At 36.3% G+C, this 24,918-nt stretch overlaps 1 protein-coding gene and 2 pseudogenes across 1 annotated transcript; 2 read left to right on the top strand and 1 right to left on the bottom strand.

The window, feature by feature from the left end:
- The first annotated feature begins 1,466 nt into the window (after nucleotides 1-1,466).
- Nucleotides 1,467-10,995, top strand: tas1r1 (taste receptor, type 1, member 1). Its single transcript, XM_030139640.1, has 6 exons — nucleotides 1,467-1,651; nucleotides 1,939-2,254; nucleotides 4,202-4,972; nucleotides 6,971-7,189; nucleotides 7,325-7,445; nucleotides 10,070-10,995. The coding sequence occupies exons 1-6, from the start codon at nucleotides 1,467-1,469 to the stop codon at nucleotides 10,993-10,995; spliced, it is 2,538 nt and encodes an 845-aa protein (XP_029995500.1).
- An 8,379-nt stretch (nucleotides 10,996-19,374) lies between these two features.
- Nucleotides 19,375-20,512, top strand: LOC115422813 (transcription factor HES-5-like; annotated as a pseudogene).
- Nucleotides 20,513-21,905: 1,393 nt separating this feature from the next.
- LOC115422812 (transcription factor HES-5-like) lies at nucleotides 21,906-23,556 on the bottom strand (annotated as a pseudogene).
- Nucleotides 23,557-24,918: the final 1,362 nt, after the last annotated feature.

Here is a 24,918-nt window from a genome sequence, read left to right as displayed (position 1 = left end):
AGGACATTTACATCATCATTTGCCTCCAAAATATTGTGGTTAATAAAATATCTGTCAAAACAGGGGTTTGGAGCCTGAGCTCAGGTGACTTTCAGGCAAATACTACAGGAGTCCAACAGGTGTGTTTAACAAAATAAGATTCAGTATCAACCAAGATGCAAAGTTACCCTCTGCTTGTCTTTACAGCAAAAAGATGACACCTAAAGCCAGTATTTTTTTATTTTATTTGAACTAGACACCTACTTTAACCATTTTACCACTACTGTGACTTGACTTACTAAATATACTTCTCTCAATTACCTCCGCCAAGGAGGTTATGTTTTTGTCGGCGCTGGTTTGTCTGTTTGTCTGTCTGTCTGTTTGTGTGTAAGATAACTCAAAAAGTTATGGATGGATTTGGATGAAAATTTCAGGAAATGTTGATACTGGCACAAGGAACACATGATTAAATTTTGGTGGTGACTGGGGGGGTCACTGATCTGCCTTGGCAGAGGTCTGCTCTCTCCGAGTGCTTTTCTAGTCATTATATGATTATTAAGTAAATGATGAACTTTGTATTTTATTTTATTTCATTTTATTTTATTTTATTTTATTTTATTTTATGACAATTGAGTATATCCTTAATATATACAAGGTAGCATGTATGTTGTTAAAGAACTCAACCATTATGTTGTTTCTTTGTTTACACAAGATGTGCCTGTTTAATTTTACGGTGCTTTTTATTGTCAACTATTTATTGTTAGTGACAAGAGCAGTTATTAAATATAATAAATCTTTCCAATCAGTTGAACAGTCTTAGAAAAAAAATATTAAATAGAATCACTAAAGATTTAATGAAAAGAAAAATAATGATATAATAAATGTGACTAACTCCTATCTTATCTTATCTTATCTTATCTTATCTTATCAGATTCCTTGTGATAGTAAATTCAACATGAACATAAAGGGTGGAAAACAAAACAAAATTTGGACAAAAATTATCATTAAAAATATATTTAAGCATTTAGAGATCCAAGTATTATAACCTGCACAACAGTACTGCAAACCTTTTACAATGGATGTGAACTGAGCAAGTTTCTTCTCTGAGTATTGTTGTGAGCTGAAATGTGATTAAAAAAAAAAAAAAGAAAGAAAGAAAAGAAAAAAAAAAAAGAAAAAAACACTTGTTAAAAAAATTTGTACTCTAGTTCTTTATGAATGCCTGTTATGACCTTCAATAGAGCCTGAATAAGTTGTCAAAGGGTAAAGAAATTTCATGGTTTGTTACACAAACATAATTGCTTAGTGGGACGGATATTCTACAGTCACACAAACAAATCAGACATGCAAATACTCTTCACTCAACACTAACATGACCAACAAAAATGTAAAAGTGATCCCTCTTCTGAGTCTCTATGAAAACCAGCTCCTGATCCACTTTGAAGCCACACTGACTCCTACAGCCTGAGGTGGAGGTGAGTATGAGTATGAGTGGAGCTGCGTTTCTTTCCTTCAGTTGGCTGATGCTGCAGGTGGCCGACGGGGAACTGGATTATTTCTCTAAGGGACATGGGATGTATCTTCAGGGGAACTTCTCCATCGCTGGGTTCTTTCCTGTTTTCTACGGAAAACTCCCAAGCTATGATGTACCGGCTTTGGATCCATGTAATAAGTAAGTGTCCTGGACAGTCAACAGATTTATACATCCTTCTGAGGTCCATGTCAGGCAAGAATAAATATGTGCTTATTTTTAATGTCAGAGGAACTTTTTATCTGCAGTTACAATAGATAGATAGATAGATAGATAGATAGATACATACATACATACATACATACATACATACATACATACAAACATAGATAATTGTTGTCATCATTGCCAATTCAATGATTTTCTGCGCACACATAATTACAAAGCATTTCTCAAATCCATTTCCCTTTGCCTCGTTCTTTTTCTAGAGGTGATGTGAACCCACACGGCTTCCATTTGACGCAAGCCATGAGATTCACAGTGGAACAAATCAACAACAGCACAGGTCCACGGGCTCTGTTACCAGGAGTGAAGCTGGGCTACCAACTCTATGACGTCTGCTCGGTACCAGCTGGGATCCTGGCCGCACTGGACCTGCTGGAGCAACAGAACCACAATGTGTCTACAGCACGAGCAGAGGCAGGACAGGAGGATAGTCAGAGGGCTGTAGCTGTCATCGGACCGGACAGCAGCAGCAAAACATTTACCCCTGCTGCTTTAATGGGCGCCTACCTGATACCACAGGTGAGATGAAACCTACAAACTCGACTTCTGTATTCATAATAACAATGTCACATACTCCTCATATTACTTTTAAATTCAGACAAAAATAATTAGAGAAAAATTCATTTGTTTTGATTTTTGTTCATTATGACTGTTATATTAATAGGTATAAGTATGACACTTAATATTGTTGTTGTGACTTCCAAATTTTTCTTCATATTTCACCTTTCCTAAGTGATTTCTCAGAATTTATCATAGCATTATCCTCTGCATTTTGCATTTTTTTGTGAAAATCTGGTATTTTCCTATATTTAACCCTTGTATAGTGTCTGGGTCTGTGAGACCCGGTTTCTTTGTTCTTTTTTTTTTTAACCCTTTCATGCGTAGTGGTCACTACAGCGGACAGCTCTTCTCCAGTTGTTCTCTTGTATATTCAAGGGTTTGGTTGTTTTAATTTCATATCACCTAACACAATGGACACTTTTGCATCATCTCATACACTGCAATTCATACTATTACTGTAACTTTGCTGTTCTTGATAAACCTGATCTGCAGTAACATGTTTGAGTGTAAATGAATTGCTAGTTGTTATTAGACTGTACTTAACAGTTTTCTTAAACAAAAAGGTTTTTTTTTGTGTATATTATCTCCATGAAGTGAGTAATAACTAGTATTAGAGTATGTTAAAATGTGAAAAAACATCAGATTAACTGCATTAAAAATGTTTTTATTTCATAGTTTTCACACAGTATATCACTCTCTGATATTGTGCTTTAAATACATGTTTTTTTGCTTCAGAAATTAAACACATAGTGTCCAGCTGAGTGGACATTTTTGTAACTCCATAAAAATAGGTTCATTAAAAAAATTTCAATCTCTTTTTTTTATGCCTAAAGAGGAATAAAAACACTCAGGAAAAAACATCTTGACTAAGGTTCTCATAATTCATGCATCAAAGGGTTAAAGAAGAATGATAGGTAATCTTGTGTTTTTTTTTTTCTTTTTTCTCTTCTTTATGGTAATCATGGTAAGGTAATCATTTTTTAATGAATTTTTTTTGTCTCATATCTTGATTATATTACATTTTATTAAAAATATTTTTAATTTTATTAAAAATAAACTAAAAACGACTAGCTCTTTAATTCATAAATGTGATCTAGCAAAGGCAAAAGGCAAATATTAAACATATATGCTTTTTATATTACTTGTAATTGGGATGAAGTAAACATCTGTTGAGTATTTTAAGATAAAATTGTTTGATTATGTTGAATTAAAAACCCACAAATTCAGCAGGTCTACCACGCCCATGAACACTGGCTGAATAACAAAAATATGAACACCACACAAGGGTTAATCTTACTGACCTTGTCGTAAATGTGTAGGTTATTACATTGAACCCAAAAGAAAAAAAAGACAAAAAGAAAGAAAAAGTGACATTTTCAGGAAAATATATCATCATTGGAACATAAAAACAAGCATCTACAACTGGTAACATTTGTCAAACTCCATGGGGTTTATCGATGAATCAAAGATTCAGAGCTTAACATTGTTTCCATGTTCACTACAAGGCCTCTGAATACCTAAAAAAAAAAATTTTTGTGCTGAAAAGCTGAGAAACTGCATTTTACCTTAACTGTTATTATGTATTGATAGGATTTGAGGATAAAAAGATAATAAATGCAGCAGGTGTATTTTTCCACTAGTGGGTGTTTAGGTCCCAATTCTATAAGTCATGTGTTTGTAGAATGTAACTTAAATTTTTGCACAAAAACTGTTTTTAAGGTACAGATCTGAGACATTTGTACTTTACTTGAGTATTTCCTAAAATCTACTCCACTACAATTCCACTTTCATCCCAGAGTATTTTGAAAAACTGAGCAGTAAAATTACTGAAATGTTTGAGCAATGCACCTGTACTTTTTGCATACATGACAGAATAAGTCCTCACATGCACTTTTCTCATTGTAGATCTCTTACGAAGCATCAAATGAAATGCTGAGCAACAAGTATACCTATCCGTCCTTTTTCCGCACAATTCCCAGTGACAAGAACCAAGTGAGAGCCATGATCCAGATCCTGGCTCGTTTCAACTGGACCTGGATCGCTCTCTTAGGCAGCGATAACGCTTACGGTCGGCAGGGCATGCAGAGCTTGGCCGATCAAGCAGTGAAACATGATATCTGCATCGCCTTCCAAGGGGTCATCCCATCGTACACACCTGAAACTGAACCCACTATGAGGAAGCTGGTGGAGGGGGTGAAGATAAGCAACGTGAACACCATCGTGGTCTTCTCCAGCAAGTCCAAACTCAAAAATCTAATCCCTTATATAATCCAGATGAATGTGACAGAGAAGGTGTGGATTGGGACAGAAGACTGGTCAGCGTCTGCTCTTATATCCAGTATAAAAGATGTCCACACTATCGGGACTGTGATTGGTGTAGCCATCAAATCTGCAAAAATACCTGGTTTTGAAGAGTTTGAGAGGAAAGTAACAGAAGCTTCAGTGCAACATAGCTTACTGCAGGAAGTTTCAAATGATACCACAAACCCAGACAATGACTGTCTGCATAGTACAGATCTGTTCACTTTGGCCAGAAAAAACTTCACTCTGGGGCAGTATGATATTGCCTCCTCTCTTAATGTGTATAAGGGGGTGTACGCCGTGGCTCATGCACTTCACCAGTTACTTGACTGTGATTCTGGAGTTTGCAGCAAGAGGAGAGTGTATCCATGGCAGGTGAGCAAATGGTCAGTTGTGTTTTGGTGAAGAAAGGAATGTATTACTCTGCATGTGGAGAGCAAAAAGCATATTGTTTTCACTCTTGTTCACCTGTGTGTGAGAGAAAAATAACTCACCAACAGAATAAAAGGCTCAGTATCTCTGTCCGTGTGCTTACATGAAGTTTGAGTTAGAATCAGTGTTGAGCCAGGAGCTGCAAAATTATGTTAGCTAGAGGCATCAAAGAACTCAAAAGCTGGGATTTCCATGGAACTAAACAACCTTGGTCGACTACATTGAAATCAGTGCGTTGTGGTTTTAATCATTAAAAATGTTTAGCCTAGAAATGGAATTAGTTAATGTCAACAAGTGATTCACTCAAATTACACACAAATTATAGTACAACACAGGCATCTGGTCTCAGATCAGTCTGACATTTTAAGTTTGTGCTCATTAATATGTAATTTAACATGTAATTAATATTTAGATTTAGTTTCAGTTCTATATTTATTTAAACATGCATGTACATTTTCTTTTTTTTCCTCTCATATTTAATTTTTCACCAATTTGTGGGCTTTTTCTCTGCACTTGCTTGTTGTATGTTTCTGCTGTTAACTAAAATTTCCCCAAGGTGGATAAATAAAGTCTTATCTTATCTTATCTTATCTTATCTTATCTTATCTTATCTTATCTTATCTTATCTTATCTTGTCTAGTCTTATCTCATCTTATCTCGTCTTATCTTGTCTTATCTTGTCTTACCTTGTCTTATCTTATCTTGTCTTATCTTATCTTATCTTATTAGAGCCGGACCGTTTAATGTGCATATTCACGCGCTAATTCCCTGCTACATAAGCCATTAATCATACGACCTAGCTCTGAACTGTAAAATGAAATACATGTGAGACCAGCAGAAAAGACAAACCAGCCTGAACTCATCACACTAACAACAGTATTAGTCAATCCTTAAAAGGACTTCAGATGTTGAATGAAAAAAAATGAAAAAGACAGATTCATCAATAAACAGGGACAGCTGGGAGAGGAGACTCCAGATGCAGCCTACATAACTATGCACAATCGTCTACTTCACCACATGACACACCCACTTCTGTCCAAGCCACGCCCACACCAACCTCTTCCTTACCCTGACCACATGCAAACCAAGGGGCACCAACACCAACTTGATATCGAAGCCAACATGGACATACATAAAAGTGTAATACTAGATGCTGGCTTCAGGAAAGTATGGCTCCAACAGAACCAAGCTTTTTAGAAATACTAACTCAGTACTTCTTATTTTTTTCCAGGAGTTGCTCAAGTTACTTGTAAACATGCTGGCGGTCTTAAATTATTGCTTCGTGAAGACTTTGGAGTTTTGCTGATCACATTGTTTAATAAGCTAAAGGACACTAGCATGGTCATACAGATGCTTCCTTAGCTCCACCCATTTGTCCATATATGGTCAGTTGTGGCTCCAAACAGTCAAAATATATACTCTTAGCTTCAAAACATGACTTAAACATGGTTCTGTTTGGTGCTTTTGTACACTCTATTTTGTAAAGCTGACTATTTTGAGGGTGTGTCATGTAGTAGGTGTGTTGTGAAGGTTCTGCTATGATATGACTAGACCTACATGGTTTGGATCAGATCTGGTGGTAACAAACTATCTGGACTAAAGGTATTCTAATGAAAAAAAATGACTGCAGTACTGTGTATTTTATATCTGCAAAGTACCTGCATATATCACCTTGGAAGCAATAGGCATTTAAATCTATAATGTCCTTCAGGTGTATGAGCTCGTTTCACAAATAACTGCATCAATTTTCATGATATTTTATGTTTATATTGACAGGTAATTTGACTGCATCTAGCTTTAGAATAGATAATGCACTATAAATGATGTCTTTCGATCATGAGGAATAGTTCTTTTGTCCACATACAGAGTTTGCACCTTCTTCTGGATGATGTTTTTAATGTTTTTTTAGGTACTGATATCCTCATTTTCTTTGTGCTTCAGCTGCTGCCCTGGTTGAAGGAGGTTAGGTTCCCCATTGGAAACGACTCGGTTTACTTTGACGAGAACGGGGACCCGCCCTCAGGATATGACATCATTACCTGGATTTGGAGGGGGACAAAGTGGTCTGTAAGAGTGGTGGGTTCCTTCAGCCCAGATCCCATCACACTTACAATAAATGAAGATCTGATTGAGTGGCATCAGACAGAAACCTCCAGATCAGTGAGACTTATTTCAATACTTTTTAATTAACTTATTGTATCGAAATGTAAAATAATCTGATTTGAATAAGTGGATTTTATTACATTGTTGTCATAAAGTGTTAAATCTGTTACATCTGTCTTTGGTTGTGTCCAGGTACCAGTGTCCATCTGTTCTCCACCTTGTCCCACCGGACACAAAAAGCTGCTGATGGGACAACACTCATGTTGCTTTGACTGCCAGGCCTGCCCTCCTGCAACATTCTTCAATAGAAGTGGTAAAATGAGGACACACACCTAAAAGACAAACAAAATCTGAGAGAACAATGTTTAGGTCAAAGTTACAAACAGGACTCATGACAGTGAAATCTATGGTCAAGGTTACTGTGAAAAGGTCACCAGTGGGGCAACATAAAAGCTAATTTGTTCTCTAAACAGACCAGCTAAGCAGGTCTAGTTGATAGGCATTGAGTAGTGGAATGTAAGTACGTATATACTGAAGTACAAATTTGAGACGTGCATATTTTCTTTGACTATTTCACTTTAATGCGACTTTTTCTTTTACTCCACTACACTTCAGAGAAAAATGTTGTACCTATTTCTTTTTTCATATCACAACTGTTCACTCATTTCATGTCCAATGAGAACACATGTTTCCAATTGTGGTGATCTGACTGTTTTGTGATGAACTGAAGGGTGAAGTGTTCCTTTAGGGGTCGAGTTTAAAAAAACATCAGCTTAATTGCACAATCAATAAAACTAAAACTGATGACATATTGACCATGAGGACCACAAAATAGAACTTTATATGATAGATTGTCAAGTAATCAATGCATACACACAAATCAAGGCAGTTTCAAGTCACGAAATGACTGTAATTATCATGGAATTACTGATTATTATATTATGTATGGGTACAACTGAGTCTCAGTTTTTGTTACAGCAGGGGACAATAATCTATCCCAGAGATGAGCTGGATGGATGTGGATATTATAACTTATTTATGTCCATTGTGAGATAGATCTCTGGTGCTGCCAGTCTGTCCGTAACAGTTTAGTCTTCATACAGTTGCGGAAAAAATTATTAGACCACTCCTTGTTTTCTTCAGTTTCTTGTTCATTTTAATGCCTGGTACAACTAAAAATACATTTGTTTGGACAAATATAATGATAACAACAAAAACAGCTCATAAGAGTTTAGTTTCAGAGCTGATATCTAACCATTTTCCATGTTTTTCTAAATCACTTCAGTTCTTACATCAATATCTATGGCATTGTACTGACAAAAACAGTGCTTTTAGGCATTCCATGTTTTCTTTTCTGTCTGCTTTAGTCACATGATACACACAGGAGTTAGTACTTGATTGCTTAACCATTGTTTCTGATGACTTTTGATGGTCTAATAATTATTTCCACGACTGTATGTCAGGCTGTGATGACCTTAAAAGTGCCTCTAAAGCGTTGACAAAAGATGTGGAGATGTAGAAGATGACCTAATGAACACAATATATAGTGTCTTTGAGTCACAATGATTACTTTTACTTTTCATCTTGCTACTACTTTGTGCTGATAACACTTAATTTTTTATCTATGTTTACTTAAGTCAGGTTTTGAATACTGAACGTTTACTCGTAATGGAATATTTTCACAGTGTAGTATTAGTACTCTGTAAATTTAGTCCTCTGTAAACATTACCCTCCAAAACTAAGGACTTTACAAAAAAGTAGCATCTACATCAGTAAAGATCACCACAAAGCCACATCATGTAAGCTGCTGCGTGTAAGACTTACCAGTAGGGGACGCACAGTGCACAGAATATAGCAAACCATGGGACCCAGCATGGTTCTAAAGGCTCTAATATGTCTTGACCAACTAAATATGCAATAAAAAGGAAGTCAGTGTTTATTTTAATAAATTAAAACAAATACTAATTATTGGGACATTAAGTCATATTTGTGAAGTAGTTTATATCCATGTTACAAACCTGTAAAATGATTTCTAGGTAAAGAATATGGTTGATATGGAACAGTTTCTGAAACCTGAGACATTGGGCTTTATAGGCTTTATTGGGTCATTATGGTAATTTCACTCACACCTGTACCAGAAGCTGGAGAAGAAGCTGTTTTAGCAAAATTAAAATATACAGGGTGGGGAAGCAAAATTTACAATATTTTGAGGCAGGGATTGAAAGACAGTGTATGACCAATTAGTTTATTGAAAGTCATGAGAATTTATTTGCCACAAGAAAATTGACATAATAGAAAATGTTTTTATTCTATGTGTCCTCCTTCTTTCTCAATAACTGCCTTCACATGCTTCCTGAAACTTGCGCAAGTGTTCCTCAAATATTCGGGTGACAACTTCTCCCATTCTTCTTTAATAGTATCTTCCAGACTTTCTCGTAATAGTTTTGCTCATAGTCATTCTCTTCTTTCCATTATAAACAGTCTTTATGGACACTCCAACTATTTTTGAAATCTCCTTTGGTGTGACGAGTGCATTCAGCAAATCACACACTGACGTTTGCTTTCCTGATTACTCATATGGGAAAAAGTTTCTGAAAAAGTATGGATAATAGTGTTAGGTATGATTATGACATCAATATATGTTTGGTTTCAAAACAATTGATGTAGTGCCTGCTGAGAAAAAACAACTAAATGTTCATTGTAAATTTTGCTTCCCCACCCTGAAGTATAAAAAGTGCTCCAGAAAAATGGGCAAACAGACTCACTCACAGCATATTTTCTAAACTTTTTATAGTCAAAATAAGATTTAAAAAAAAAAAAGTCCAGGTGGACATTTTTAGGCTTAGGGTTTAAAGGGTTAAAACAGGAACCCAATCTAATAACCCATCGTTCACTTTCATAACCTTTCCCCTAATGGTCTTCATCTGTCCTCCTCAGAGCCCACCACATGTCAGCCCTGTCAGCGTGAGGAGTGGGCTCCTGCAAAAAGTGAGCACTGTCTGAAGCGGTCCATCCTGCTGCTGGACTGGGACAACCCCCTGACCATCGCTCTGCTCTTCTTCATGGCCTGTTGTCTTCTCATGACCTGCAGCTCAGCCCTCATCCTCCTGATCAACCTGAACACACCGGTGGCCAAGTCCGCCGGCGGCCGCACCTGCCTCCTGATGCTGGCAGCTCTGACCGCCGCCGCCATGAGCTCTTTGTGCCACTTTGGCCATCCGTCCCCTCTGGCCTGCATCCTGAAGCAGCCTCTATTCAGCTTCAGCTTCACTGTGTGTCTGGCCTGCATCGCTGTGCGCTCCTTTCAGGTCGTCTGCATTTTTAAGTTTGCATCCAAGCTGCCACCAATCTACGACAAGTGGGCCAAAAAACACGGCCCAGAGTTCACCATTTTCCTGTTTTCTATCACCATATTGTTCATTTCTGTGCTCCGTGTGGCCATCAACCCTCCTGAACCATCTGAGGATCTTAAGTTCTATGACGATAGCATTATCCTCGAATGCAGTAACACCCTGACTCCTGGTTCAGTGATTGAGCTTGGTTATGTCTCTATGCTCAGCGTCCTCTGCTTCTTTTTCAGCTACTTGGGCAAAGATCTACCTGCAAACTACAACGAAGCCAAGTGTATCACCTTCAGCCTCATGGTGTATATGATCTCCTGGATCTCCTTCTTCACCATCTACCTCATCAGCAGAGGCCCTTTCACCATAGCTGCACAGGTTTTTGCCACCCTCTTCAGTGTCCTGGCCTTCATTTGTGGCTATTTCCTGCCAAAAATATATATAATTGTTCTGAGGCCACAAATGAACACCGCGTCCCATTTCCAAAACTGCATTCAGATGTATACCATGAACAAACAATGACACTTTTACTGTACATATTCCACTTCTTTACATCCAAGTAAAGCCTCTGTAAATGCTCATGTCATGTTAATATAATGTGAGGACTATTAAACTATTATAAATTAAAATAAATAAACATACTGGAAAGATTGAGCATTAATTTCATTCCAGTTTTCAATGTCAGTGATATACCTGATATAGTTCTGGCACATTTTCTTCACGTTTTCAACAGTTTTCACCTTGTTTCAGTAGTCTGTTCTGTGTGTTACTGTCTATCTTTTTCGGTTGAAATTGCATGGATATTGGATGGAAAATGAAAAATTCCAGTATTAGCTAGAATCTATGCAAACAAAAATCAACATACAACAAGATGCAAAATTATTCAATATTGAAAAAAAAAAGAAATGTAACAGTTCCCCTGAATTGCATCAAAGATAAAGCCTATAAGGAGAAAGTGCAGATATTTCTGTTAAGTGTGAGGAGCAAAAGTGAAAAATTTTCCAGAAAAATAAATAATCAGCTACCTGAGTAAAGTAATTAGGCATTTTTTAATTAACTAGAGCCCACATGGAAAAATTTCAGCTGATGGAGCAGATACACCAAGAAAAAAACAGGTTTGACATTTACTTTTACCGTTCGTATCTTTTAACTTTAAGGAAGGAGTTACATTTTCCTTCTCATTCAAAGATAAGATCAAGAAACCTCCACAAGCTTGATGGTAAATGGACTTCTAAATATTAAGTGATATAAAGAGCACAAAAAAATAGTGAGTTGTGATTTAATAGCTACCAGTTTCTCTATTGTGTTTTGTATTTCGGAAAGTTGTTAGCTGTGTGAACGATACAAATATAGTGGACCATAAAGAATAATATTTTCCTCTTAAATGTGTTGGTGTAGAAGAATGAAGCTGCATAAAATGGAAATACTGAATTAGATGAGAAAACATTAACCCATAAAGACCCAGCGCTACTTTTATGTCAGTTCCCAAATGACATTTTCTCTATATCTAACCTTTCTTATGTGAATTATCACCATTTATTTATAAAATTATCCTCTGTATTTTGTATTTTAGTAGTATAAATCAGGTATTTTCCTATATTTAACTCACTGATCATTAAGATGTCCATTAAAGCTCAGATTAAAGTTGGGGGTTATTATATCAGAAACAGAGAAAACTGCAGAAAAAGTGACTTTTTCAGTAAAATATACCATTAACTGAACATAAACCAAGTGTGTCCATCCACTGTCATTTATCAAACTCCATGGGTTTTACTGGTGAATTAATGTTATAGTTGATGATGGTGTTTCTAGGTTCACTACGGAGCCTCTGAACGTCCAAATGGGTCATATCTGATGACCATGAAAAGATGACAAACTGCATTTTACACCAATTATTTACATGGATTGATAGGTTCATTGGTTCAGAAGATATTGAATATTTTAGATCAGCAGATGCTTGTGGTCACCAGTGGCTGTTTGAGTCTTTATGGGTTAAGGGAGCCGTTATTGCTGTTCCCTCTGAAGGCAGTAGAGGGGGTTAATAAGATGTTTTCCACACTTCAACATAATCTATGGAGCCATGGTTTGGCCTATTACAGTTTTCATGGTGGTTCTGTAGCCAGTCTTCTATTCTAGTTTTAAGAAATTTAATCAATGTTTGTTTGACCCATTCAGTAATTAGTCCGTTTTTATTATTTTTCTTCTCTCTTGTAGGGCAGTTATTGCAGTGCAACATTAAGATTCAATAGTTTCACTCTATAAGCAGTTCTTAGACTCTGAAAAATGTAATCAATCATAAAGACAAACCTTTCTTTTTCTCTGAAATTAGGACCAGACACCTGAGGGTTAACCTGCCCTTTACTCCCACTGTTTCATGCCATATAAAACCGAAATGAATCCAGCATCAGAAAAATAATAGGCAAATAATAAGTAAACGACAACACATTTAAGTCTTTTCTGAATCATTGTTCAATCATTGTTAAATCAAGAATTTAGTGGCTTGTGTTTAACAGATATTATGTATGCGTGTTTTGTCTTTATTATACCCAAAAAGCTCAATTTTGTTAGATTTTGGACATTTGTTGACAAAAGAAGTCACCTCGGGATGTGATTGTGCATAATTTTTTGATTATTTTCAACTAGTCAGTCAAATCAATCAAAAAGTAATGATTTTTTCAGCTGTTGTGTAATGTATACTGTGTGTTAGATACAGCAGGATGCTTTTATACAAGGTCCCTTTGACATAAAGACATAAGTACAGTATGTTCATGCTGTTCATGGTGCGTCTAAAAAGATAGTATCAAAACACAGAGTGAGAAAATACTCTCTTCCTCTACAGCAGGGGTGTCAAACTCATTTTAGTTCAGGGGCCACATTCAGGCTAATATGATCTGAAGGGGGCCAGACCAGTACAATAACAACAGTGAAAAAAATAAAATGACATTATGTAAGCATTTACAGCTATAAAGTTCCATTAAAAATGTAAATAACATGAACAATGTGAAATTTCTTAAGAAAAATAAATGTAATTTTGACAATATCATACCTCAATTTATCATTTACACATGTGCATTACAACTTACAGATCAGGTGGATCTACAAATACACAAAATATTTAGTGAAAGGCAGAATATTGTTAAAATTGCACTTACTACTCATAAGACATTTCAAGCTGTTTATACTTGTTCAGGTTATTCCTATTTTGTGTGAAATGATAGTTTGTTTAAACAGTTTAAACAGTTTCATAGAATTTTACCCTTTTTTTATATTATACTTTTTTACACTAAAACAAAGAGAAAAAAATCATAGGTCATCATTTATAGATGATTTTAATAGTATCCAACTGGTTGGATCTACTTTAGATCATATTGGTCTGTATGTGGAACCCGAACTAAAAAGATCTTAATACCATTGATTGTTAATATCTCAGTGTAATTGGACCCATTTGTAGCCCATGGGCCATATGTTTGACACTTGTGCTCTACAGATTTGTGTAAAACAAGGTATTGAACTATTCAGATGCCGCCCCCCCCCCCCCCCCCAACTGCTTTCCAGTGAACAACATAAAAATAATGAAAAATAAAATATGTGAGGTCCTTGCAGCAGCACAATATAAATACTATGGCTCCATCATATAAACAAAGTTTGTGAATATTATGACAAATTCACTATAGTACAATGCTCAATTTTTTATGTATTCCTACAACTCCCATCAGCCCCAAGTCCAGCAGAAGGTTCACTATGTTGGCTATGTGCATCTCAAACATGTGGCAAACATGCAGCATGTAGCAAGGACTTTCTTATACGCACTCTGTTCAGACATTTGCTCATACACATGGACAAAAAGATCTAGAACCGACGACACAAACACAGCCTCTGATGAAATAGTAACAGATACATTAGAAAATATAATTATATTCATTCATTCATTCATTCATTCATTGTTTATTTCGAGCATTTATAGAATACAAAGAAATTCACACACACAAAAAAAAGAAAAAAATCATTCATTTATACTCAAAAAGGAGTGGGAAGAAGAAAAACTCATTTAATCCCACCCCCATTCTCATCATCAAATAACTTAACATAATAACATTTTAAATACTCACTCCTGTCCTTCGACTTCAAGCCAGAACAATGGACAAAATAGAACAAAATAGGCCTATACCAAATTAGAATAAATTCATTTGACAGTATTTACATTGCATAACCAAAATGTGTGTAAAAAAAAAAATAGAAACAAAGTACATTCCTGGTGGTGTTACCACAGGTAACAGTTAACTGTCAACTTACATGAAAATATTTACATACCAACAATGGTAAAAACAAAAAAACTGCAATACCACAAGTGGTAAAGAACAGCAATAATTACATTCCAACAATGGTAAGAAAAAAAATAAACAAAAAACTACAATAGCACTAATGGTAAAGGGCAGCACATACCAGCGATGGTAAGAACAATACCAGATGGTAATGGACAACACAGGCCAAACTAGATGAGGAACAACAAGCACACATTAACATATAAGACAGAATATTGATGTAACAGTATTAAGAACCTCCATCTTTATACTGGGACCAGACCATAATTTTGTATAGCAGTTTAAATCGGTGGATATTTTTGCATTGCTTGTGTTATTCATTCATCATCTGAACCTACTTCATCCACACAAGGGTTGCAGGGAATACAATTGTATAATCTTGTCAATTTAAGAGTTAAAATGAAATGATTGGAATGAAATGAAAGAAATGCACCAGGATGAAACATCTCATTGCTTGTGTGTATTGTGTATCACACACTCACACAGTGCTGCTGTTGGCTGTTGTTAGAGAGCGGAGATGAAAAGGCCTTTTGTGGCAGCGAGGTCAGCCCTATTGACCAGTCGATGTGTGAGTAGAGTCCGAGCTTGGCTTTCCCACAGTCTCTCAGTCCACTCACAGCTTAATACCCTCGGTCAACAACCGAAGTGTGCCACGGGTGAACAAGCAGGAGTTCTACGCCCGGCGCCAAAAAGGCCACGGTGAGATGAATATTCATCATCACTCAGTATGTAAATGTCTGAGTGATTTTCTAGTTCAGCTTTTATCATCAAGAATGTCAGTGTTTACAGTTTTAACGCTGGAGTCGCCAGAAGTTGATATTTACCTAAAAAAAGACCAAGCAAACACACCCATTACATCATTTGTACTTCACAAAAAATGTATAGGTCATTATTTTAAGTCATTCTATTGACAAGGGAACATTTCAAGTCATAACAGAAGGTTTTTAACCATCCCCTCTGTTTTGGTCTGGTTTTATAGTTAACCCTATAACGCTAAATGCATCATATTTGATACATGAGTTTTGAAGCCCTCTACATGATCAGTGTGATATATATATTTTTTAAAAACCTGATGTATACAATTAGATCCATGCAATACACAGATAATCCACCAGGAGGGAGGGATTCGTTCACCAGAGGCCTTTCCAGTGACACTACAAGACTGTCATTAATGAGGAAGGAGGCAGAACTTTGCCAATTTAGAAAAGGAATTACCAATTTGTTAGATATGTTTACGTCATAATATGTTTTTGTTCATTCAAAAATAATAGAATTGAGAGAATTGAGACCTGGTGTATCAAATATGATACAAAATTGAAACTCATACAAGGAAATTGAAATTTGAAAAAAAAATTTGTTTGGTTGTTCAGAAGGACCAATAAAGGCTCCAGTTTCAAAGAACTGGAATTTTCTGTCAATAATTTAATGGTTCAGGCTTTACAGGGTTAAAATGTCTCTAAGAACACTAATCACTTTCCAAAGATGCCAGTACAAATCAACCTAAAATGACAGTGAAAATAGAAATTATAAGAAAATCTCTGTTACAAATGGCTCAACATATCTTTCAGACCATGCACAAACAAATTTTGTTGCCTAAAAACTACAGCGCTTAAGCGTAAATGGTAAATTTGACCTACTGGCTGTTATAGCTATACATGTGCATATTTTAAACTTGATTTATCAATATTTAACAATAAAAAGTCAAAAACTGGAGAGGGTTAGCATTTCATATGCTGGTCAATTTGACCTACTAGTGGTTCTAGTCTTACATAAATTATAATCATAATTAGTTCTGGTCAAATGAAGCTATTCTTCATGAACAACTAAACACATGAATGCTGAACCTTGCTGCCCCTGTTGAAAAATAGAGTTTTTTTAATTCATTATGTTCTTGAATTACAGCTAATTACTGTGCATTTTTTGGGTGGATTGTTTTCTAATGACATAACACTCCTGATCAAAATTTTAAGACCAGTTGAAAAATTGCAAGAATGTACATTTTGTACTGTTGGGTCTTAAGAGGGTTCTAAAGTTTCAAAATGCAAAAGAAGAAATGGGAGTGAGACCAAAAAAATAAATAAATTTTGAGTAAGCAATTTATTGAAAACAACAATTAAACTGAAATAGGCTGTTCATCAGTTTAAGACCACAGCCTTTAAAAGCCCAAATCTGTGCAAAATGTTGTGACTGTCTTAATGTGTCTAACCTCAGCAGTGATGTTGCGTTGTGAGAGGCCTTGCTTATGCAACTCAACAATACGACTGAGTTCAAAGAGAAAAAGCTTTTTTGCCTTTGCCATCAAAAGGTCACAACAGTGTGAATACCTGACAGAAAATGATATTGAATCCACATTTTTGCAACTAAATTTTTAATTTATTTTTTTTTATTTTTTTGTCTCACTCCCATTTCTTCTTTTTGCATTTTGAAACTCTACTTAGAAAATTCTTAAGATCCAACGGACCAACATGAAAATTCATGTAATTTTTCAACCGTTCTTAAAATTTTGATCATGAGTGTGTTATAAATACAATTTCCATTTCTTTACTTTGTTCTATTTTATTGGATTTTTAGGATATTTTTTAACATTGCAATAAATGAAAATGAGCCTTGTTGTTTATCCTCGACTGATTTACAGTTCTTCATATTTCTGTTCATTCATGAGCACTGTCTGTGTTGCATACAACAATAAAAGGAATGAAAAATGTAATAACTGCAGCCTGTGAAAGTTGTTCAAACATGATGGAAAAATATGTGCATTAGTGATGTCAGTTTTATCTTTACTTATACCTTTATTTTTAATTGTTACATGTGTTTGACTGACCTGATGAACACATTAAGTGATGTAAGTGACACAAAATACCATCCATCCATCCATCCATCCTCTGAACCATTTAGAGCAGGGGTGTCAAACTCATTTTAGTTCAGGGGCCACATCCAGCCTAATATGATCTAAAGTGGGCCGGACCAGTAAAATAATATAAATAATAGGATAAGGACTTTTGAGTGAAAAAAGTAAATTCCGTAATGAAAATGTTTACATCTACGAATTGTACTTGAACATAACATGAACAAATACGAACAACCTGAAAATTCTTTAGTAAAATAAGTGCAATGTTAACAATATTGCGCCTTAGTTTATCATTTATACATGTGAATCACAACTTAGAGATCACAGTGGATCTACAAATACATAAAACATTAAATAACAGGACAAATATTAAAATTCCACATACTTCTCTTTAGACATTTCAGATACTCACATTTTTTGTTACAGGCTCGACTGTAAACATTTTTGTGTAATTTTACTTTTTTTACACTAAAACAAAGAGACAAATTTACAGTTCTCATTATTTATAGGTTATTATGATAGTATTTTACTGGTCTGATCCACTTTAGACTGAAATGACCTAAAATGATTTTAACATCCTTCACTGTTAATATCCTCAGTGTAATTTTTGCATTTTACAAATTCATCCCAGGGGCCGGAATGAACTCTTTGGTGGGCCAGATTTGGCCCCCAGGCTGCATGTTTGACACCTGTGATTTAGAGGGCTGTGGGGGTGCCAGATCTCAGCGACCAACAGGTGAAGATGTCACCAGTTGATGGTCTGACACATACAGATGAACTACCATTCACTGTCTCCTTCACATCTACAGCTGATTAGATTGATTAATTGATTAATCTATTAGTTCATGAGTTTGGATGGCGGGAGGAAGCCGGTGTAACCAGACAGAGGGAAAAAATACAAACACAAAAGAATAAAAATAAGAACCCTGATGCAACAAAGAACTGAAATCAGATCATTATTTCATCTATAAAAAGCCACAATTGTTCATTCTAATTTATTAACCTATTTAATGTGTAAAAAAAAAGTCTTTATGGAATTTGTAGAACTGATACTTACAAAAAAAATTCCTAGCACTTGTTCATTTACTTTATTTCAGTAAGAATTATGTTAATCATACTAACTTAATTGCTACTGGCAGAGAGAATCTTTATTGAATGGTCTCATTTGGTTCATGTTCTTTTCTCATCACTGATTAAAGCTCATTTTAGAAGGTATTAGAAGGAGTCATCAACCTCTCACAGTAAAGGATATTTGGTTTGTAAAAAAAATTATTTCAGTACAATTACATTTTATCATGTTAAACCTCTTTTTATTCCTATATTTACATATTTTTGAAAGTTGTCATTGCATTGGAATTACATTTATACCAGAAAGAACTATTTCAACAAATGCTTTATGATAAAGTGGACAAAATGTGAAGAAAAAAACAGGATTTTTATGATTGAAATGTTCTTATTTTAAAGATATGTTGATTGATTCAGCAACAGCTCTTTCCCATTGGGATGCCATGTTGTTATTGATTATTCCCTGGGTGGACATCAGGTGTAACTGCAATGTCAGATAAGCACTTCTCTTTGATTCCAGACTGACAGTAGATAAATTAGAGTGATGTTTATCTTGAAAATGGTTTTATCTCTCCTGGTCAGCCTGTGATTGCTTCACCTCTGAATTATTGATGTGTTTCTCTGTTGTCTTGACCCCCAGCCCTGCCTGAACCACACAGCTTTGTTATGTTAATGTGTCGGTATAAAATGAGGAGTGGCTCCTCCTGAGAGATCAGAACTCACACCGCTGTCCAGAAGGAGCTGCTCATTCCACCTGCACAGACATGGCTCCCTGCTCCGGCTACTCTTCTGTTCAACACATCAGGATCTCTGACAAAGACAACATCAGAGTGAGTACTGCACGGATCCAAGAGGTTTACATCAGGTGTGAACAGGGTCGAGGAGGAACTACATGCGTGTACTGTACACTGTAAAGAGTTAATATGTGGAATATAACCATCGATCACACAAATACAAGTGGCTGTCAGACAAAAACATCCCTCAGTTTTTGAAATAAAGCCACTGTTTCCTTATAAAATCAGAAAACAGTTCTAATATTACTGTAGAGTTTTGGTTTAAATGATTAAATGCATGTTTTTAGGATTTTTCAGCTTCATGTCCTAACATTTGTTAGAATAACATACAAGTTACTTCAAGTCACACTATTTTATGCATCTTCATTGTAGATTAATTCATTGGCTATTTTCTCAGTTTTTAAGTTTTTGTTCTATAAAATATCATAAAGTAGAGAAGTGTTGATCAGAGGACATCCTTAAATGTCTTGTTTGCGCCACCACTAATAGATATTCAGTTCAGTGTCATACACAAGTGAAGAAACCAGACAATATAAAAATTTGAGAAGTTTGGAATCACAATTTTGAGTTACCACAGCCTGTCCTAAACTTACCTCTTATCTCCACTTCCCCAGTTGAGAAAACCAGTTGTGGAGAAAATGCGCAGAGATCGCATCAACAGCTGCATCGAGCAACTCAAGGTCATCCTGGAGAAGGAGTTCCACAAGCAGGAGCCCAACTCCAAACTGGAGAAAGCCGACATCCTGGAGATGACGGTGAGCTTCCTGAGGCAGCAGCTGCAGCCGGGCCTCAGTCCCAGAGACTACAGCCGAGGATACCCCCACTGCTGGAAGGACTCTGTGCACTTCTTCTCCACCGGCTCCAGCTCAGACCCCTCTGTGGGTCCTCTGCAGGGCCTCCAGCAGCAGGAGCAGCAGCAGCAGCTGGTCCACAGCCACAGAGCCAGCAGATCCTCCACGGTCTGCTCCAGCCTCAGGGCCACCACAGGTCCCGTGTGGAGGCCCTGGTAGAGACCCTGACCTACAGACACTCTGAGACCTGAGGGGACCTGGACTCCCACTCACTCTGTAGGAAATTACTTTTCCAGCTGCTCACTTGTGAGTGTTTTAGAGTTTCATCATATTGATGAGAAAATATGTATCAGGTATCCTATCCACGTAATCACCAGGACAAACCCTCACCACATATTCACCACTAAAATATATATTATGATATATCCGATATCAGTGTTTTTGTTTGTTTGTGTACTCACTGTGTGAAATCAAAACTGTCAGATTTACTTTGCTGATCATATCTTTTATTGTCCTTTGATAAAGGATGGAAGTAATACATACTGTTAATATTGTGTAATACATACTCCTAATACCGTCAATACTGTTAATCTTGTTCATACATATACATACTGTCACATACTTCTAATACTGTAAATTTGTGTCGATTTATAGTTTGTCCATTTTTGGGGTTTTTTTCTACTTTGTTCAGTTCTTGTTACTTTGTAAAACTGTAAAATTTACATTCTATTTTGGAATAGAACGTTTATTTTTTTATCTTATTTTTATGTTTTGTAATTTTACATTTGTTCTATTCTTATTTCTGTAGTAGTGGTGTTTTGTTAATATTGTTGCACTAACTTGAGTAGCACTGCTAATTTCATTGTACACACAATGACAATAAAGGCCATTCTATTCTATTCTATTCTATTCTATTCTATTCTATTCTATAATACATCTGTCCAGTTGTGTAATTTTTACGTTATGGGTGATAAGATTATATTTACATATATACAGACATATGATTAAAGGTATGATATGTCATATTTGTGCACACTCACATGCTTATGTGAAGTTGGTGTTGGAGTCTGTGACACTGTACAAATCTAATATCAAGATGTGTCCTGAATGAAATGATCGTAAGTGGACAGCTCTAATTCAATGCAGTGCAAATAGTCTCAGATACATATGGTCACATTTTTAGCAGAGGAAACACAAAAGTATCCAGGTGCAGATTAAAGGACTGCCTGCATCAAACTTAGCACAAAAAATGAAAGCAGTTTTCTGTGCACCTACTTAATAACCCTAACCCTTCACATAAATGCAGCAGTGATATGAATAAAACTTTACCAACTGTACCATTATACTGGACAACGATTACTTTTATTTTCATACTAGCTTTATAATACTTAAGATTTTGAATGTAGAATATCATCTTGTAATGGAGTATTAGTAGAGTATAGGTGTGGTAATAGTGGTATGAGTTGTGTAATATTTTGTCATTCATGTCTATGTAAAGTTCAAGGAGGTGGATAGATAAAGGTAAGCATTGACAGGTGTGGTTCCTTATGGAACAACTAAAACATAAGTTATGAAGTAAAACACCACTTTTTTTTTATTGATTGTAGCTTTTATTATTAATTGTCATACAAATGGTACACATGAGTTTTAAGAGCATAGGTACGATATCAAAACAAGATACAAGTAACACAAGCACAGCATGCACACACACAACCATAAGTTTAAATGTTTGGTATAGATAATTAAGGGGGAAAAAAAGAGAAATATTCTCAACAGCAGCTGTCAGTTGAACACAGTATGGGCCATAAATATACTGTAACATCAAGCACAAAAACATAAACTCCACTGGAGTAAACAAATCTTTTACAGTAGTTCTAAAGTTTGACCAACCATCATCACTAAAAATCAAATCCAGCTTCAAAGAACAAAGAAAAGCAAACATTAGATACAAATCAAAGCCAAAGCAGGACAATCTTCAACAAAGTGACAGCCTTCACTTTTACTACTTGTCCATCAATGTGATGAGACAATAAGGAACCCCACCATGAGTGAGCAGCTGGAAAAGTAATTTCCTACAGAGTGAGTGGGAGTCCAGGTCCCCTCAGGTCTCAGAGTGTCTGTGGGTCAGGGTCTCTACCAGGGCCTCCACACGGGACCTGTGGTGGCCCTGAGGCTGGAGCAGACCGTGGAGGATCTGCTGGCTCTGTGGCTGTGGACCAGCTGCTGCTGCTGCTCCTGCTGCTGGAGGCCCTGCAGAGGACCCACAGAGGGGTCTGAGCTGGAGCCGGTGGAGAAGAAGTGCACAGAGTCCTTCCAGCAGTGGGGGTATCCTCGGCTGTAGTCTCTGGGACTGAGGCCCGGCTGCAGCTGCTGCCTCAGGAAGCTCACCGTCATCTCCAGGATGTCGGCTTTCTCCAGTTTGGAGTTGGGCTCCTGCTTGTGGAACTCCTTCTCCAGGATGACCTTGAGTTGCTCGATGCAGCTGTTGATGCGATCTCTGCGCATTTTCTCCACAACTGGTTTTCTCAACTGGGGAAGTGGAGATAAGAGGTAAGTTTAGGACAGGCTGTGGTAACTCAAAATTGTGATTCCAAACTTCTCAAATTTTAATATTGTCTGGTTTCTTTACTCATCTATGACACCAAACTAATATCTATTAGTGGTGGAGTAAACAAGTCATTTAAGGATGTCCTCTGATCAATACTTCTCCATTTTATGACATTTTATTGAACAAAAAAGTTATAAATTGAGTAAACAACCAATGAATTAATCTGCAATAAAGTAGTGTAACTTATTAAACTTGATTACTTGTTGTATCTTATCCAAGCAAATATTAGGACATGAAGCTGAAAAATCCTAAAAACATGCATTTAATCATTTAAACCAAAACTCTACAGTAATATTAGAACTGTTTTCTGATTTTATAAGGAAACAGTGGCTTTATTTCAAAAACTGAGGGATGTTTTTGTCTGACAGCCACTTATATTTGTGTGATCAACTGTTATATTCCACATATTAACTCTTTACAGTGAACAGTACATGCATGTAGTTCCTCTGTTCACACCTGATGTAAACCTCTTGGATCCGTGCAGTACTCACTCTGATGTTGTCTTTGTCAGAGATCCTGATGTGTTGAACAGAAGAGTAGCCGGAGCAGGGAGCCATGTCTGTGCAGGTGGAATGAGCAGCTCCTTCTGGACAGCGGTGTGAGTTCTGATCTCTCAGGAGGAGCCACTCCTCATTTTATACCGACACATTAACATAACAAAGCTGTGTGGCTCAGGCAGGGCTGGGGTTCCCACACTCGGACCAGTGGGACTCCCAGCACAACAATAGAAGACATGTCAATAACTCACAGGGTGTGGATCTGAGCCTGGCATGGTTCCCAAGATCAGCAACAGGTAGTTAATATTTTATCAAGGAGCCACATCTGATTGATAAATTGACATCTGATTTTATCATTGACTGATGTTGAAAATGTGATGTATTGAATTAGAACAGGGGTAAATTAAACACATAAAATAAAAACCTTCTAAAGGGAGGTAAGAGCAATTAAGCACCAAATGTCTCGCAGTAATAAAGCAATATAACCTGAGGGCTTTTATTTTATCTTTAAAAACTTCCTCTGTACCAAAATGCACATTTGGACACATAAAATGTTTTAAGACGCTTGGCTCATCCATCTTAAGAAATGTAGAAATCATCAGGCTGCAAATGAACAATTCACTTTCCACCTGTTGCTTCAATTAAATATAATTTACTTTACAGCCTTCTAAACAGAAAACATTTATTTATATATTTACAAATCTTGGCAAATGTCTTGTCTTTTTGCACATAAATTAATAGCACACACAAAAGCCAAAAGTGTTCACAGTGTTCTGTTGTTATCTGTTGCACACCCCTGCGCATAGAGCCCACTCCCACCCACCCACACATGACTTTCTCCCACCAGCCTAACAAGTCCCACAAATGCATTCCAGAGGAAAAGATAAATAAGAAAAGAAAAGAAGGGGGGATGCTCAGCTCAGTTACTTATTTCTTGGCTTCTTCATTGTTAGTCAGGGTGTCAGTTTGTTCTAGTTCTGGTGGAATTTAAAGGATTTTAACCCTGGAAGACCTCAATATCCACCAGCGACAAAAAGCATCTACTGATACAAAATGTTCAGTATCTTTTGATACCACAGATTGTATCAGTACAAGCAAACAATTCTGGTAAAATGCAGTTTCTCAGCTTTTTGTTAACATAAAATATGACCCATTTGGACGTTCACAGGCTCCGTAGTGAACAATAAAACACTGTCATCTTCTGCAATATTGATTCACCAGTAAAATCCAATGTAGTCTTACAAATGACAGTGGTTGTAAATGCTTGTTTTGATGTTAAGTCAATGATATATTTTACTTTTTTCAGCTTTCTTTGTTTTACTATAATAACCTTTGAATTAATTTTATTATTCATGACTAATTAAATTATAGGAAAATTCGTGCTTCGCACTGAAAACTATAAAATGCATAGCATAATATTATAATAAACTGTGCTAAATTACTTAGGAAAGGTTAAATGTCAAGAAAATTATGCGAAAGACACCATAAAAAATGGTTCTAAGTCTGAACAAACCCAATTC

The sequence above is a fragment of the Sphaeramia orbicularis genome, chromosome 7, assembly GCF_902148855.1.
Source record: "Sphaeramia orbicularis chromosome 7, fSphaOr1.1, whole genome shotgun sequence".
NCBI classification, from domain to species: Eukaryota; Metazoa; Chordata; class Actinopteri; order Kurtiformes; family Apogonidae; genus Sphaeramia; species Sphaeramia orbicularis.
The sequence above is the reverse complement of the archived record's forward strand: the minus strand, read 5'-3'. Positions and strand labels throughout refer to the sequence as shown.

Bases quoted from the DNA above. Each gene is read 5' to 3' on its own strand.
- tas1r1 (XM_030139640.1), top strand. From the start codon at position 1,467: ATGAGTGGAGCTGCGTTTCTTTCCTTCAGTTGGCTGATGCTGCAGGTG. The intron at 1,652-1,938 runs GTAAGTGTCCTG...TTCTTTTTCTAG, and splicing joins GCTTTGGATCCATGTAATAA to AGGTGATGTGAACCCACACG. The intron at 7,190-7,324 runs GTGAGACTTATT...GGTTGTGTCCAG, and splicing joins AGACAGAAACCTCCAGATCA to GTACCAGTGTCCATCTGTTC.